This window comes from Electrona antarctica, assembly GCF_951216825.1.
Source record: "Electrona antarctica genome assembly, chromosome: 15".
Lineage (NCBI taxonomy): Eukaryota > Metazoa > Chordata > Actinopteri > Myctophiformes > Myctophidae > Electrona > Electrona antarctica.
In genome coordinates this window covers 1,411,058-1,429,360 of record NC_136796.1, presented here as the reverse complement: position 1 = coordinate 1,429,360, position 18,303 = coordinate 1,411,058, and the positions used below count along the sequence as shown (strand labels likewise).

At 47.6% G+C, this 18,303-nt stretch overlaps 1 protein-coding gene across 1 annotated transcript in view; it reads right to left on the bottom strand.

The window, feature by feature from the left end:
• Window positions 1-240: 240 nt before the first annotated feature.
• The window catches only part of dync1li1 (dynein, cytoplasmic 1, light intermediate chain 1), a 32,786-nt gene continuing 14,723 nt past the window's right edge, over window positions 241-18,303 (bottom strand). Inside the window, exons 3-13 of the mRNA XM_079521747.1 lie at window positions 17,870-17,986; window positions 16,254-16,484; window positions 12,317-12,465; window positions 11,094-11,187; window positions 8,402-8,537; window positions 7,647-7,758; window positions 7,457-7,516; window positions 6,545-6,589; window positions 6,101-6,194; window positions 4,494-4,616; window positions 241-769 (exon numbers count right to left, since the gene is read on the bottom strand). Coding sequence (XP_079377873.1) covers window positions 657-769; window positions 4,494-4,616; window positions 6,101-6,194; window positions 6,545-6,589; window positions 7,457-7,516; window positions 7,647-7,758; window positions 8,402-8,537; window positions 11,094-11,187; window positions 12,317-12,465; window positions 16,254-16,484; window positions 17,870-17,986 — 1,274 coding nt within the window. The 3' untranslated portion in view covers window positions 241-656. The remainder of the gene's footprint in view (window positions 770-4,493; window positions 4,617-6,100; window positions 6,195-6,544; window positions 6,590-7,456; window positions 7,517-7,646; window positions 7,759-8,401; window positions 8,538-11,093; window positions 11,188-12,316; window positions 12,466-16,253; window positions 16,485-17,869; window positions 17,987-18,303) is intronic.

Genomic DNA, 18,303 nt, shown 5'->3' with positions numbered 1-18,303 from the left:
TTTTCCCCTCTCCATCCACCCATCCATCCACCCCCCCTCCCCCTTTCCCCTCTCCATCCACCCATTCATCCACCCCCCCTCCCCCTTTCCCCTCTCCATCCATCCATCCATCCAACCCCCCTCCCCCTTTTCCCTCTCGAAATTCATCTTTCTCATCTACCTTCTCAATCCATCTTCCCCTCCTTCTCACACTCTCATTACCCCACAGCCCGCCCCCCCCCCCCTCCCCCCACCCCCCACAACATTTCGTTTTTACATCTTCCCCTCGGAGTGACAAACAGTTCTTCTTGGTGTATAACAGTGACGGCTGCTCGTCCTCTCCTCTCGGTCGTTACAGAAGGAAAGAGACAGAGAGACAGACAGAGATAGAGGTGGATGGATAGAGGAAGGCTTGGGGGTGGGTTGGGGGGTGGAGGAAGGGAGGAAATGATGCCGCCGCCGCCGCCTCCTCCTCCTCACGGTCCCGCAGGGTGAGTGGTGGGCGTGTGGGGCTGGCGGAAGTTAACCCCCCCCCCCCGCCCCAACAAACGATCCATCTCCGTCTCCGCGATGGGAGGAGGTTGCATGGGAGATGTGGGGAGGGAGAGAGGGAGGGGGGAGTGAGGGGGGGGATGGAGAAGGGAGGAGGGGGGAGATGGGGGGGGGTGGGGGTTTGTTCATGTGTCCTGGCCGTCAGCGGCGTCGTTGTTGGGCGGCGGCTCCGAGTCCGACTCCCGGTTGGAGATGCGGTCCAGCTCTGCCTGCACGTCGCTCAGGCCCAGCTTCGAACCTGCAGCGCACGCACGCACACACGCACGCACACACACACACACACACACAGACACACACACACACAGGAACAACAATCAATCAATGCCTGATGATCACAGAGAAGATGTCGTGCAGAGTCGCCGCCACGCATGCATATGCAAACGCCGCTGAGCATACTTCATTCAGTTGATGCTGGGGGGGGGGGGTATGAGAGACAACGATGATGATGATGATGATGATGATGACGATGATGATGATGCACGGCTGACTGACTGACTGGCGTTACGACGTGCGAGACAGATGGCCGTGAGTGATGCGATGCGATGCGATGCAGCATGCAAGGAGAGAGAGACCCATGGTATGGGGGAAAACGGTCCCGGGTCGGATTTCAGAGGGCGAGGGAACCGACTTTGAGACGGGGAGGAGTTGATCAAATCCTTGGGGCGGAGCTATAGAGAGCATTTACCAGTTTAGAAGGGGTCACTATAGAGCGTCGCAGTCCCGCCCCCTACCATGGACCAGGAAATGAATCTCAATGCATTTTTCCCATAGACATTTAAAAAAGTATTTATTTAAAGACGGTTACGCCGCGGACAAAGCCAACTGGAGTCGTGACAACTCATGACAACACAAAGAATATTTTGGACCAAACAATTAATTACAAAGAAGAAAAACAACAAAAAAAGTGTTGTAACCTGCCGTTTTTTTCTTCTTGACATAATTATTTGTTCGGCCCAAGAAATTGTGTTTGTTATCATGATTTGTCACGACTCGAGTTGGCTTTGTCCGCGGCGTAAACGTCTTTAAAAAAATACTTTCTGAAATGTCTATGAGGAAAATGAACGGAGAATCATTTCCTGGTCCATGGTAGGGGGTGGGACTGCAACGCTCTATAGGCCTAGTACTAGTAGTAGCACCATGAGAATCTGATATTAGGAGAATTGCTATGAAAGAACAGCAACTAACTCACTGACTATATATAGGCTGCATTATAGAGCCTATATGGGCCCTGTTTTCGTCACTGCCTTACCCCTTATTCCTAAACTAAAAAAAAACCTTTTTTTCGTTTTACCATTTCGAAAAACCTCTTCGAAGAGTTCAAATAGCCGATCTACTGAAGCTCACAACGTGACCCATGTAGATCGGCTAGTTGAGAGCAATTTAAAAATGTTTTTTTCAAAATAGTAAAAACAATCACTCCCGTGTGAAGTGAGGGGCGCTCTCGTCATCGTAACATCATCATGACACATATGACGTACAGTCTCCATTCATTGTCAGTGGGAATTTGTGTAGGACAAAAATAGCCGATTTGCTCGTCAACATATGACGTAAATTCTCCTGGGAATTTAATGTTTGTGTAAGACGAAAATCTACACTAATAGCTGAATAGCGCCCCTCAAAAAAAGGCAAAGAAGTTTAGAGATAAGGGGCAAGACAGTGGTGAAAATTAGGGCCATATATGTGGTATGCACCTTAATACCTTAGGTATATTCAGAGATTTCACTTAAAGGGGCATTCCACTCATTTTCAACATTTTACTATGTCATTAATATACCTTAGAGCTGTTGTGTGGAAATAATAAAAAAGTCCCCACACTCTGTGTTTCCTAGAACTGTAAGTATGAAAAAAATCATTAACATGGTGAAACACATCTTGATGACATCATCAAGATGTGTTTCACCATGTTAATGATTTTTTTTCAGATCTCCAGTTCTAGGAAACATAGAATGGGGGGACTTTTTTTTAATTATTTCCACACAACAGCTCTAAGGTTTATTAATGACATAGTAAAATGTTGAAAATTAGTGGAATGCCCCTTTAATTCAAATATCACTTATTTTGTTGTTATTTTGTGATAATCCTCCCTACTATATAGTGTGCTGACCATATAAAGAGTTCCTCCCTGTCCCCAGTTAACCCCCGGGGGTAAAACAAAACACGTAGGTTTCGTTTTTGGCTAGGTGGCTCAGCCTTCACCCAATCAGGATAGAGATGCTGTTGGCCTGGTGTGTGTGTGTGTGTGTGTCCATCACTGTGCGTGCATGTGCACATCTTGTTACCGGGGCGGACCGGGTTATTTCCAAACCATGAAACCGCCATTACCCTTTTCATGACACGCACCCCCCTTAGAGGGCGTCCGCGCACCACAAGGGGTGCACGACAGTTTGGGAACCCCTGCACTAGGGCATCGGGCATTTACTGGACACCAACTGTTGGGAATTCCCAACGGCAAACTCTGACTCCTGTCGCATCCCTGACTCCCCCCCCCCCCACCCTGCCCCCCCCCCCCCCCCCTCCTCCCCCCCCCCCCCCCCCCCCCCCTCCCTCCCCGCCTTCGCCTGTGGAGATCAACAGCCCATGGAACGTCAAGTGTCAAGTCATTTTCCTGCATTGTTTGCATTCACGTGTGAAGCACTCCCTGGCCAGCCGGGGGTGCCTGATGGAGGGGGGGGGGGGGGTGGAAGGAACTGGTTGGAATATAACGTGTTCCTTCCACGTGCTACGTCCAACCTGTTTTCACCCGACAGGGGGGGGGGGGGGCTTCCACGGCTGGCCAAAGGGGGGCAGTTTTAGAGACCATGATTACTGCATGTTTTTTTTGTTTTAAATGATAATTTATTTATTTTTGAGGGGCTGTCCAGCTTTTAGTGTATGTGCCAACACAAACTTTGGCCTAACACACTAAACATTAAATGCCATTGACAATGAATGGACGAGAGTGAGAGTGAGTGTGAGTGTTGAGTGTACAGGGTGGGTAACCAGGGTAACGAGATGCACAGGCAAATGATGGAGAGCGCACCGACCGCACACACACACACACAACACACCTTAACGTGGCCAGCATCCTCTGACTAGCACATACACACACACACACACACACACACGTATACACACACACACACACACAATGTTAATGACATGGTATTTCTTACAAACACTGTGACTTATGACGATGAATAAATGGAACTGTCACACACACACAAATCAGGCATATAGACCTCATGATGTGTGCGTGTGCGTGTGTGTGTGTGTGTGTGTGTGTGCCCCCCCCCCCCCCCCCGGTCATGGGTCTCTTTACCATGTGTCATTTCTCATTTTCATAAATCTGGAAAACAAAAACAGAACAGGACAGTTGGAAAAAAATGGAGGGTGTGATGGAAGAAGGGGGTGTGGTGTGTGTGTGTGGGGGGGGGGGGGGGGGGGGGGGGGGGGGGGGAAGCTTGGCGATGGAGAGAAAGATGGAGGGATGACGAACGAGACGATTCTTTCAGAACACGTGCTACAGTAACTGGAGTGAATGACCCCCTGTTTTGTTTCCTCCGTCATACACAAACACATAAAACTTAAGTAAGCGGAACTTATACTAACAGAGTTAAGATGTGCATCTTAACGCTGCAGCTCCATAACTTGTTGGTGAATGAAACATAGTTTCTATATGGCAGTGCAAATATAATTTAATAGTGGTGTAACAGGCCAAATCTTTTTAAATAAATAGCACTTTTGGAAGCGCGTTACTTGAATTACAAGTTCCCACATGGAACAGTTGGGCGTAATCGTGGTTGTAGTTGGGCGTAATCGTGGTTGTAGTTACATAGGTCTGATCGCAATAATCTTTCGCAGGATTTGATAATAATTATGTTGAAAAGTTTTCATTTTCAAATAGCACACATGTGTGTGTGTGTGTGACGTGTGTGACGTGTGTGTGTGTGTGTGTGTGAGAGAGAGAGAGAGAGAGTCTGCACCTGACTTGCGTACGGTCCCTGGCGTGCTGTTGCCCCCGCCGGGCGTCCCGGGACCACCCGTTCCCGCTTTCTTCGTCAGTAGACTGTTGAAGAAGTTGGCGAGCACCCCTTCACTGGTCTGACCTGGTGGACGCGCACACACACGCACATACACACGCACACACGCGCACACACACACACACACACACACACACAGGGATCAGGAGTTGAACCCATGGGGAGTTGAACCCACGACACGCTGTCAGGCAGCATCAGTTCCCGGACCGCTAGACCGACCCGGGCCTGTCAGGCAGCCTCAGTGCCCGGACCGCTAGACCGACCCGGGCCTGGTAGGACCGCTAGACCGACCCGGGCCTGTCAGGCAGCCTCAGTGCCCGGACCGCTAGACCGACCCGGGCCTGGTAGGTGTTAGGCAGCCTCAGTTCCCGGACCGCTAGACCGACCCGGGCCTGTCAGGCAGCCTCAGTGCCCGGACCGCTAGACCGACCCGGGCCTGGTAGGTGTTAGGCAGCCTCAGTTCCCGGACCGCTAGACCGACCCGGGCCTGGTAGGTGTTAGGCAGCCTCAGTTCCCGGACCGCTAGACCGACCCGGGCCTGTCAGGCAGCCTCAGTTTCCGGACCTCTAGACCGACCCGGGCCTGTCAGGCAGCCTCAGTGCCCGGACCGCTAGACTGACCCGGGCCTGGTAGGTGATATTTCTTTGTTAAAATACGTGCTAGATAGCTCTATATATTGTGATAGCGCTCATTGCTATAGGAGTGCTATACTATAGACCAGTGGTTCTCAACCTTTTTACACCAAGTACCACCTCAGATTTTATTTGTCACTCAAGTACCACCCCCGCCAAACGTGCACGCGCGTGCAAATTTGTGGTTATTGATGCTTTTTTGGCGGGTTTATGATGGATTTTGGGTACATATCGATATATATATATATATATATACACGGTTATCAAAATGATAATGACAATATGACCACCATTATAATGACAATATGACCACCATTATAACTTATGTTAAAATATACATTTTCTTTTCATTTTTGGGAAGATTCTTCCGCGTACCACCTGGGGGGGGGCTCAAGTACCACCTGTGGTACGCGTACCACAGGTTGAGAACCATTGCTATAGACTCTTCACATACTAGAGCAAGTCTGAAATAAGTGTCATAGCTGAAAACGACATGTAAATATGAAATAAATGCTTAAACATGTAGCTATAGGTGTAATGTTAGAGACCACAGAAGACATGTAAATATGAAATAAATGCTTAAACATGTAGCTATAGGTGTAATGTTAGAGACCACAGAAGACATGTAAATATGAAATAAATGCTTAAACATGTAGCTATAGGTGTAATGTTAAGAGTCCACAGAAGTGAACCTTTCAAGTCTGTTTTCTCAACTCGCTGTTTCTCTGCAAGACATTACTCTATAAGCCACATCTCCAAAACTGGTGGGTCAAACTGAACAAACAATATGTCAATTTGAAGCTATGATTCCCTGCTTTCAAGTTTCACATGACATGACATGACATGACATGACATTAAAAAAGATTCAAATTCAATGACTTAGCCTCGGTCAGAGACGGTCACAAATGATCTCAGTACCTGACTGGGGCATGGCGTTGGCTACGTTAGCCGCCGCTGAGCGGGGGGTACTCGCCCGCGGTGAACCGCTGCTGGGCGCTCTGCTGGCGGGGTCCTACGAGCAACGAGAGCAACGCTCACTGAGTTCCACGTAAAAACAACACAGGAAGCACACAGGCACGCAGTGCCTGCCGGTACAAAGTTAACCCATTCTGGGCGGGAACCCCTTTTGGTGTTAGCATTATGCTATGCTTTAGCTATTGAAAAATAGCAGATCTACAAGCTCATAGCGCGCCACCGAGTGGCGCGCTACGAGCTTGTAGGTCTGCTATTTTTTGAAAAATCGAAGAACGACTGACATAGAAACATAGCTTTTGCAGAAAACTGTCAGGATGTAGAAGACATTTTTAGAATCTGATCTCAGATCAATCAATTCTAGAGAGACATGAATTGAATTGAACTCACCACCGGTCGGCCTGTTGTCACTGCAGGCTGTTTCGCTAGCAACGACTGAAATGGGAAGAAAACATTTTTTTTTTTTTTTAATTAAATTATTATAATAAATTATCATAATAGAAAAATGCACATAATAGGCCTATCTCACAGAATTTCACCGCCCCCTTTCGGAGCTAGTGGTGATAGCGTGACGTCACTCCATAGACACTACATGTTAACAGAGGTAATTTAAGAAGTCTACAACTTTTGTTTTCTCAAGGTAAGGTTTGTTCTATCTGTTCGAGCTGATTTACCATCTCGTTTGCTTCATAATAATATTGGTCTGTCACATTTTTACATTAGGAAATGTACTTAGATTCTCCAGAGAAAAAAACGTGTAAATGCTAATGTTAAAATTAATGACACCACTAGCTACCGGAAGGGGGCGTGGAAAGGGGGCTGTGAGATAGGCCTATTGGTCTTTGACCGAAACGTTGCCTAATAAAAGTGTTCATATTGCAAGTGCAGACGGTGTGTGGGTTTTTGTGCATTTGTCTTGAATACTTTGAGCCCTGCCGACGCACCAGTCTCTGAGCCTATCAGATTATAATTATAATAAAAATAATATTTCAGTTCTGTCCGTGTATTTATTTATAGAGGGTATGCGCGTGACATCATCATCATAACCGGAAGTTATGCGGGAACTCCTACCGAGTGGCACAAAAACTACTTTCTGGCCTTGATGGTCCATACTGTACATCCCAACAGAAGACAGAATGACGTTAAACTCACTTTGACACTCACTTTGCCACTCGATTTGCCACTCACACAGCATACCCTCTATTTACGGGCCGGGCCGGGGCCTAACATGTATGACAGTCGGGCCGGGCTGGTCAGAACCTCAGTCTCAGGCGGACAAAATGAACGTCGAAGTATCCTCACCTGCAATTTAACGAGAAACACCTGGTCGTCTTCAGCCTGGATCTCCTTCTCATGGACAAACTGGTCGGGTACGAGGGGGCGGGAACAAACTCACTTTTATTTCCATCAGTTACATTAATTAAAACAAAATACCGTAGAAATGTTTAATAGTCTAAAGTTATGGCTTAGTTCAAAAGGACGGCGTCCGTACCTTTCTGACCGGCGGCTTGACTATTACTTCCTCGAAATTGTCGTCCGCTTTGAGCGTCTGGAGGTTTTCGTGGAGGATGGCGATTTTCTTCTCGTTGTCCCACCCTGATGGACTGGTAGAGAGAGAGAGACGGTTAGCCCTGTAACGCCCAGCGTTGCAATAATACAACATATTTTAATTAATTAATTAATATATTTTTTTTATGTTCTTTTTTCACCTAAACGTCATCATTGATGTTCATTGCAATGCCATTAGTCCTGATATTTGCATATAAATACGCCCCACAGAGGCTGACATTCACACAAATTAAAAATCTCTGTGCAATTTTGAACATTTTTTAAACCTATGACCTTTGACCTTTAACCCTGATAAAAAGTAAGTAAAATAACTTTATTTATTTATTATTGTGAAAGATATCCCCCAAATGTAAATTATTAATTTATTATTATTTTAATAATTATTATAAATGTGCATAAAATTTGCCATCATTTCCTCTGATAAGTCCTAGTAGTAAAAAGTAGTAGTAAGGTTGAAATCTCTTTTTTGCAAGTAGAAATTAATCCGGGTTTTACAGGGTTAGATGTGTGCGCGTGCACGCACGCACGCGCGCGCGCACACACACACACACACACACACACACACACACACACACACACACACACACACACACACACACACACACACACACACACACGCACACACGCACGCACGCACGCACGCACGCACGCACGCACGCACGCACACGCGCCCCTTACATGAAGACTGCGTCTCTCTCCACCACCTGTGCGGGGCAGTGGAAGGGGAAGCCGTAGAGTCTGTGGACCAGGTACTTGTACAACACGTCCAGGTTCTTCATCTCCTTCACCGACGTGTAGAGCAGGGACGCCCCGTCTGGCACGCCGTCGTCAAGGAGTTTTCTTTTTTTTTTTTCTTCATTTTTATCCCACGATTTTGTAAACCATTTTTCACCCCTGTGTCGATTATCTAATGTGATCCTGGGCTCTACACACACTCCGCCAACCTGGGGAGAGCAACGGACTTGAACTCATGCTTCCTTCATGCCTGAGTGTCCAAGTTGCTCCTTTACACCTGACAGGGGGGAGTTTCTCTGGTTGGACGTAGCGAGTGGAAGGAACACGTTATTCCAACCAGTTCCTTTCCCCTCCATCAGGCGCCCCGGCTGGCCAGGGGGAGGCAGTTTAGAGACCAGGATTACTGCATGTTTTTGTGAGGGTAGCTACCCTAGGGGACACGGGGAGAACATGTGAGTGTACCTACCCTAGCGGGACACGGGGAGAACATGTGAGGGTACCTACCCTAGGGGACACGGGGAGAACATGTGAGGGTACCTACCCTAGGGGACACGGGGAGAACATGTGAGGGTACCTACCCTAGGGGACACGGGGAGAACATGTGAGGGTACCTACCCTAGGGGACACGGGGAGAACATGCAAACTCCACACAGAAAGGCCCTTTAGCCAACCCCGCCTTGGGTATGGGCACTGATGACGTGGAGGAGAGGACACGCCGCCAGCGCCCACAGGGTCCCGAGCGGGAATCGAACCCAGCACTACCGACTGTGCCACCGTGCCCGTCAAGGACGCTTCACTGTTTGTGCACCGGACGGTGTTACACTGCAGGGCTGCAGTGTAACACCAGCTAAACGGACACTATTCCTCCATACAGAAATATTTATGTTGTTCATAATATACGTATTGGTCTATGGCAGTGGTTCCAAAACTCTTTCATGTCAAGAAACCTCCAAATCGACAGCCCACGGACCTCCATTTGAAGAGATATGCCAGGGACCCCCCATAAGAGAAGACTTTTACAGCTCTAGCAGTGATTCTCAACCCGTTTAATTTCAAGGAACCCCAGTTTGAACTGAATTAGGCTACGGTCCGCTATATAATGGCATTTCCATCTCTGGGACCCCCAATTTATATTGTAAAATCAATGTTAATTTAACTCTGAGAGTGTACAAATGGAACCAAATTAACCCGTTAGGGTCCATTTGGTTCCATTTGTACACTCTCTGAGTTACAGACCCATAAAAGGTTAATTTGGTTCCTAACTATCATTTGGGGACCCCCTGGAACTACCTCAAGGACTCCTAGGGGTCCCCGGACCCCACTTTGGGAACCGCTGGTCTGTGCGCGTGTGCGTGCGCGTGTGTGTGCGTGTGCGTGTGTGCGCGTGCCAGAGCCATAGAGTAAGACAGAGCTGGGGGTCAGAAAACCGAGTGCTCAAGCGCTGTTCATGCAGCCTGGAGAGTAGCCTCGGAAACCCAGACGTTGTTCATGCCTGGAGAGTAGCTGTTCATGTAGCTGTTCATGCAGCTGTTCATGCAGCCTGGAGATTAGCCTCGGAAACCCAGACGTTTTTATTTCCAGGGAGGAAAAAAAAGTCTGGGTCCGAGTCCACTTCAATTCGGCATAGAGTAGCGCAAACATCTCTCACTCTCTGCTGATTTCTGATCGTCTGCACCTTTGTTAAATAGAGAGTATGCGCATGCTTAAAGTGAATGGCACATCGAGTGGCAAAGCAACAGGCAAAGTGAGTTTAACATTGTTTAATGTTGTTTAATGCAATCGTTCCTGCATAACTTCCTGGTTTGATGATGATGTCACACGCATACCCTCTATAGACACACACACACACGCACACATGTACACACACACACACACTCCTCTCTCTCTCTATCGCTCTAAGTAATTAGTCTCATGTCGCGCAGCTGCGCATAGTTTCTCCCGGCGGATCCTGCCGGGAGCTGCCTATGCCATAAAAAGCATAGGTGAGTTCCAGGCTACCTGGAGAGTGACAAGCTGGAAAGTTTGAAAATAAATACATTGTTTTCAACGAGGGCGGTGCAAATATCAGCAAATTTAGGCATGTGTGAAACATGCCAACTGTTTTAAAGTATTGTACAGTGACACCTACAGTCTCTGTAATGGGCTCCATGATGTCATGGACACTTACTTCCTGGACTACATCAAGGACTGTCTAAAGAGGACGAGAAGCGAAGACCGTACGGTGACGCCATGTTGCTCCATGTTGCTCCCTGGAAGGAAAGAAACATGCGCAGTTGAGACCAGGAAGTTGTACATGCACACATTTGAGCATGTACAACTTCCTGGTCTCAACTGCGCATGTTTCTTTCCTTCCAGGGAGCAACATGGCGTCCACCGTACGGTCTTCGCTTCTCGTCCTCTTTAGACAGTCCTTGGACTACATGTTGTCTCAGTAAGACAGCCCTCCCCCTATCCACAAGGAGGAGTAGTGCACCAAGGCATTATAGGAATTGTAGTCCAGGAAGGAATTTCATTTACGGAATTTCAGCCACTGCCTCTCTTAACACTCTCTGCATGTCCCTGGGTGCCAATACCAGTTGAGACCAGCCCCCCTAGTGGTGAGCAGGTGAGCCACCATTCTGACAGAGAAGGATACACTGGAGACAGAACTGTCTGATGTGGGACTGGATGAAGTCCAGGTGTTCATCTCTGTAGTCGTGTTCCTTCTCCAGCGTGCTGATGGCGTCACACTGAGGACGGACACACACACACACACACACACACATGCAGGGATGGTCTTTTAGAATGAGTCCCAGGGATGGTCTTTTAGAATGAGCCCCAGGGATGGTCTTTTAGAATGAGTCCCAGGGACATTTTATGAGTCCCACTTCAACCACGTTAAGTCATATTTTGCCATTTTTAAAAAAAATTGCAGCATTTAACTCCCATTTCATTTTATATGGTTATAATGTGGTTATATTCATGTAGAAAACAGAAGAAGAAATGATTATTATAACTAAAGCTAGCAAAAAATAAACTTGAATAAAAAACAGTACAGTAGTGCATCCCGTGGATGCAGAGGTTGTTGTTTTATTGCGTCCCTTAACTATAAACTGCGTTTTAGGATGCAAAATGCAGTTGATGCACCATATATATATATATATATTGTTGCCACAGACGGACATATAATACAAAATGAGCGATAACAATAATATTACCACTAGCCACAGGAAACTACAGGCGTTTTCTCACACGTTCAGAAATGTTCAAAAATAGTAGATGTACGAAGTGGCGTGAGTGATGTGTGCTTATACTGTAATATCTGCTGTCCCAAAAATCTAAAATTAAACGGATACTTTCCAGGTTTTAAATGGACATTGTGAGCTATAGATCGGACATGTTGGAGGAACAGTGAAAAGGTGAGCGTGAATTCAAATTATTTGCACATGAGACTTGTGAACAGAGCAGAAAAAGTGTCTGACCTTCAAGTTAATGTTGTCCTTGGTGCAGACTACTTCCAAGCAAGTTCCATGAATATCTGCTAGGGCTGCACTATACTGTATATAATATTGTTTCAGCATCCACCCTACAATGTAAACATATACAATAGCGACAAAGGACAGCTAAGGCAAACGGGGTGACTGTACTGAAAGGTCTGTACTTCCTGAAAACTAGCAATGTTCACATTCATGGAATAAGATTAGGTGCCTTGGTGCACACCACCACTATAACAGGGATGTCCAGGTTGAGTTTGTGTGTGTGTGTGTGTGCGTGCGTGCGCGAGTGAGTGAGTGAGTGAGTGAGTGAGTGAGTGCGTGAGTGAATGCGTGAGCGAGCGAGCACGTGCGTGCATGCCTGCGTGCGTGCGTGCATGTGTACCTTGGTGCACACCACCACCATAGGTATCCCTAGGTTCCGTGTGAGTGTGTTGTCTCCCAGAGGAAGGAGCACGCTCTCCTCATCTTCACTCCTCCTCTGTGGAGTTCCCTCGTCCCCGGGCTCTGCATACTCCTGGAACTGCCTGACCACTGCACGCACACACACACACACACACACACACACACACACACACACCAAAGGGGGTTTCAGCCCCTGCCCTTTTACCCGTCTGTAAAACAACTGCCCTCTCCAGACCATGAATGCAGCATTTACTACATGGTGAAAGAAATGCAAATGCGCCCTCCCCTCCTCTCCTCTCCTCTCCTCTCCTCTCCTCCTCTCCTCCCCTCCTCTCCCCTCCTCTCCCCTCCTCTCCTCTCCTCTCCCCTCCCCTCCCCTCCTCTCCTCTCCTCTCCCCTCCCCTCCCCTCCCCTCCTCTCCTCTCCTCTCCCCTCCTCTCCATGCCATACCCGAGAATTTCTTTTTTTCGGAACGCTCCTGATCTTGAACTCAGCATTTTGCATTGAAAGCCGCATCTCCAGTAGCCAACGAGTGCGTGGTCGCGCCCGGAAAATAGCCGATCTACAAGCTCTCAACGCGTCGCGCTGCGACGCGTTGAGAGCTTGTAGATCGGCTATTTTCTTCTAAAAAGTGCCCTCTTACGGAATTTCAGCCTCTGCCTCTCTAACACTCAACAACATATATGTCAAACTCAAGGCCCCGGGGGCCAAATCAGGCCCGTGAGTGAATTATCTTTGGCCCGCGGAATGATATTTAATTAGTATTAGAACTGGCCCTCTGGTATACTGCACGGACCACCATAATACTACAAGTCCGACAATGCACTGCGAGTGACACATACTATGAAAGCAGTGCTTGGTGAGGATCATAGAACAGGAAACTGAGCTTAATAATAATGCATTTTCAGTTTTAAATGCATTTACTTTTTTTGCTGTTTGCCTGGGACGTCCTCATGACCGTGGTGCCTGTGTGTTGAAACACAGTCCGGCCCTCGCCCTCGACCGATTTCTTTATTTTGGCCCACTGTGTATTTGAGTTTGACATCCCTGCTCAACAAAATGACTGTACAAACACTTCATGGCCGTGCATCGAGTCACTTCATGGCCGTGCATCGAGTCACTTCATGGCCGTGCATCGAGTCACTTCATGGCCGTGCATCGAGTCACTTCATGGCCGTGCATCGAGTCACTTCATGGCCGTGCATCGAGTCACTTCATGGCCGTGCATCGAGTCACTTCATGGCCGTGCATCGAGTCACTTCATGGCCGTGCATCGAGTCACTTCATGGCCGTGCATCGAGTGACGCACAGTGAATGTGTTGCTGCGTGTGGACTTGTAGATCTGCTATTCTCAGCGTGCGACGCTGGTGTGCAAGTGCATCCACAGTACGTACTGGACAGACAAATCAGGCTTGAGGAGAATGCACAGCGAGCAGGTTAGTTATGAGTAGTTATTAGATGACCAATACGACGCGTGGGGGTCGACTATCTTAGCAGGTTAGTTATGAGTAGTTATTAGATGACCAATACGACGCGTGGGGGTCGACTATCTTAGCAGGTTAGTTATGAGTAGTTATTAGATGACCAATACGATGCGTGGGGGTCGACTATCTTAGTATGTTAGTTATGAGTAGTTATTAGATGACCAATACGACGCGTGGGGGTCGACTATCTTAGTATGTTCCTCTAGTAGTTATTAGATGACCAATACGATGCGTGGGGGTCGACTATCTTAGTATGTTCCTCTAGTAGTTATTAGATGACCAATACGACGCGTGGGGGTCGACTATCTTAGCAGGTTAGTTATGAGTAGTTATTAGATGACCAATACGATGCGTGGGGGTCGACTATCTTAGTATGTTCCTCTAGTAGTTATTAGATGACCAATACGACGCGTGGGGGTCGACTATCTTAGTATGTTCCTCTCTTCAGTGTTATTAGATGACCAATACGACGCGTGGGGGTCGACTATCTTAGCAGGTTAGTTATGAGTAGTTATTAGATGACCAATACGATGCGTGGGGGTCGACTATCTTAGTATGTTAGTTATGAGTAGTTATTAGATGACCAATACGACGCGTGGGGGTCGACTATCTTAGTATGTTCCTCTAGTAGTTATTAGATGACCAATACGATGCGTGGGGGTCGACTATCTTAGTATGTTCCTCTAGTAGTTATTAGATGACCAATACGACGCGTGGGGGTCGACTATCTTAGCAGGTTAGTTATGAGTAGTTATTAGATGACCAATACGATGCGTGGGGGTCGACTATCTTAGTATGTTCCTCTAGTAGTTATTAGATGACCAATACGACGCGTGGGGGTCGACTATCTTAGTATGTTCCTCTCTTCAGTGTTATTAGATGACCAATACGACGCGTGGGGGTCGACTATCTTAGCAGGTTAGTTATGAGTAGTTATTAGATGACCAATACGACGCGTGGGGGTCGACTATCTTAGTATGTTCCTCTCTTCAGTGTTATTAGATGACCAATACGACGCGTGGGGGTCGACTATCTTAGTATGTTAGTTATGAGTAGTTATTAGATGACCAATACGACGCGTGGGGGTCGACTATCTTAGCAGGTTAGTTATGAGTAGTTATTAGATGACCAATACGACGCGTGGGGGTCGACTATCTTAGCAGGTTAGTTATGAGTAGTTATTAGATGACCAATACGACGCGTGGGGGTCGACTATCTTAGCAGGTTAGTTATGAGTAGTTATTAGATGACCAATACGACGCGTGGGGGTCGACTATCTTAGTATGTTCCTCTCTTCAGTGTTATTAGATGACCAATACGACGCGTGGGGGTCGACTATCTTAGTATGTTCCTCTCTTCAGTGTTATTAGATGACCAATACGACGCGTGGGGGTCGACTATCTTAGTATGTTCCTCTCTTCAGTGTTTATTTTCTTTAAAGGAGCATTCAGTGATTTGGAAAAAAACCCGGTCCACCCCGGTAACAAGATGTGCACATGCACACGCTCTACAGTGGGGGGGAAGTACAACAGACCAACAGCACGTGCACCAAGGCCCGCCCCACTCCATCATGATTGGAGGAAGGCCCCTCTCATTCTGATTGGATGAAGGCTTTGCCACCCACAGCCCAAACTGAAACTAGGGTTTTTTTTTACCCCAGGGGCTCACTGGGGACAGGGAGGAACTCCTTATATGGTCAGCACACTTTATAGTAGGGAGGATTATCCAAAAAATAAGTGATATTTGAAATAAGTGAAATCACTGAATATACCTTTAAATGAACTTCTCACAGCTCATTATCCCATGTACAGTATACACCACGTTCCATTGTGCATGCTTGATATTAGCACGGTGTTCAAAAAGGATGTCTGTTCACAACAGCAAGCAATTTAAGTACATTAGCTGCCTCTGAAGAGCTGGACAACACTGCAACAATCAATCAATATCTCTCTCCACCTCTCGAACGCACGCACGTGCGCGCGTATATAATTCCCTCCCCTATGCGTTGTCGGCTCCTGTTCTGTGTCGCATATTTTACTCTACAGCAGGGGTGCCCACACTTATTTGACTTGCGAGCTACTTTCAAAGCAAGAACTGCCCACCAAAAAACTGTATTATCCCATTGCTGAAATCTTTTTTTTTTTTTAAATGTACCTAGCGGCGCATTTGAGGAATAGAGGGGAGAAAATGGAACTGGTAGGGTTTTTTGTGTGGAACACTCCTGAAAACAAAGTATTGCATTGTGGGTTTGAGCTGACAATCAATCAAGTCACCTTAATTCAAGTGGCAGATGGCAAAAATACTTATTTGATATACTTATTTTAAGGGCATGTCATGTGGTCTACCTGCAGAGCCTTTGTGATCTACTGGTAGATCACGATCTATACCATTTGGGCAGCGCTGCTCTACAGCCTTCCCCGGTATACTACTCACGTTTCTGCTCCAGCTCGCGCAGCGTCTCGGGCGGTACGCGCAGCTTGTCGATGTGTTCTCGGGCCACGGCGCCCCACTTCTGCAGCGAGTCCAGCGCGTTCCACGGCCTCGCCATGTCCACCGTGATGACCAGCAGCGTGCCCTCGATGGAGTCCACGGGCACCGCCACGCCCTGGAGGCCCTTGTGGTACAGGTCGCCGTCCAGCACCCACACGTTACACCTGGTGTGGTCTAAGATATGGAGCACACACACACACACACACACACACACACACACACACACACACACACACACACACACACACACACACACACACACACACACACACACACACACACACACACACACACACACACACACACACACACACACACACACACACACACACACACACACACACACACACACACACACACACACACACACACACACACACACACACACACGTTTTTTTCTAAATTTTTATCCCACGATTTTGGGAGTGCGAGTGTCAATTATCTAATGTGATCCTGGACTCTACAATCCCTCTGACAACCTGGGGAGAGCGACGGACTGACCTCATGTTTCCTTCAGTGCATGAAGAGTCCAAGCCGCTTCTTTTCACCTGACAAGGGGGGGAGTTTCCCCGGTTGGACGTAGCGCGTGGAAGGAACACATTATTCCAACCAGTTCCTATCCCCCTCCATCAGGCGCCCCGGCTGGCCAGTTTAGAGGCCAGGATTACTGCATGTTTTTTGTGAGGGTACCTACCCTAGGGGACACGGGGAGAACATGCAAACTCCACACAGAAAGGTCCTTTCGCCAACCCCGCCTCGGGTATGGGCACTGATGACGCGGAGGAGAGAACACGCCCCCAGCGCCCACAGCGGGAATGGAACCCAGGACCTTCTAGCTGTGAGGCGACGACACCGTGCGCACAGACCTCCGACTTTCTTAATCACATCCAGACATATTTGGGCTTTTGATAGGCGAAAATCCGGCGAAAATAGGTTCCTCTGTGTGTTATTTACGATCGCACCACCCACCATCTTGGTACGCCACAAGACGGGTGCATAAGACCCTCCTCCATGAGGCCGCGTCCCCCGTTCACTTGCATTGGACTCAATTTCCCAGAAGCCCTAGCAGCCCAGCGCATGGGTCGATGTCCGGTTTCGTCATCATAACATGAAGGTCTCATCTCCAGGTCCGCGGCAAAGCCGGGGTTTCTTTTAATTTTAATTATTAAAATACAGCGAATTAAACGCATTAAACAAATAGCGGGAATGTCGTATTACGCAGCGGGGGAACACTGGAGTAAACAATTAGCGGCCGTCAAACTGTTAAGAATTATGGCCAAAACATGGCATAATAAAAATGTTATACTAAAGATTTGTAACAAAAAAGTGGAAATAGCCGATATACAAAATAGAGCAGCTATTTACACTAATTTTGAAAATGTTTCAAAATGTATAAAGCTTTTTCAACATGGAAACAAACATTTATGACAACTATGAAAATAGCTGCGTCGACGCAGTGTGAGCCTTAGTAGTTTGGCTATTTTCGCCGCGCGACCGAACAACAAAATCAGCCTCATGGTACAGCTCAGGAGGGGACATCGTTCAGTTGCTATGGTTACCGTCAATGTCGTCGTCATGGACACTGAAGTAGAGGTATTCTAGGCCACGCCCTTTCATGTACTCTTCAATCCCCTGCAGTTTAGCAACAAGTGTGGTTTTCCCCGACCCGACTTCACCTGCACACACAAACACACACAAACACACACAAACACACACAAAGAAAATGGTAAATACGAGTGCGTTTATATAGCGCCTTTATCCAAGGCACTTTACATAGATTGTGCATTACATTACATTCACCCATTCATTCATACACCGAGGACAGAGGAAACCATGCAAGGCTCCAACCTGCACATCGGGAGCAATTAGGGGTTCAGTGTCTTGCTCAAGGACACTTCGACACCAACTCTGGGGGAGCCCACAGGGTTCGAACTGGGAACCTTGCGGTTACCATCCGGCCACTCTACCCCTGAGACACAGCGCATAACCCATT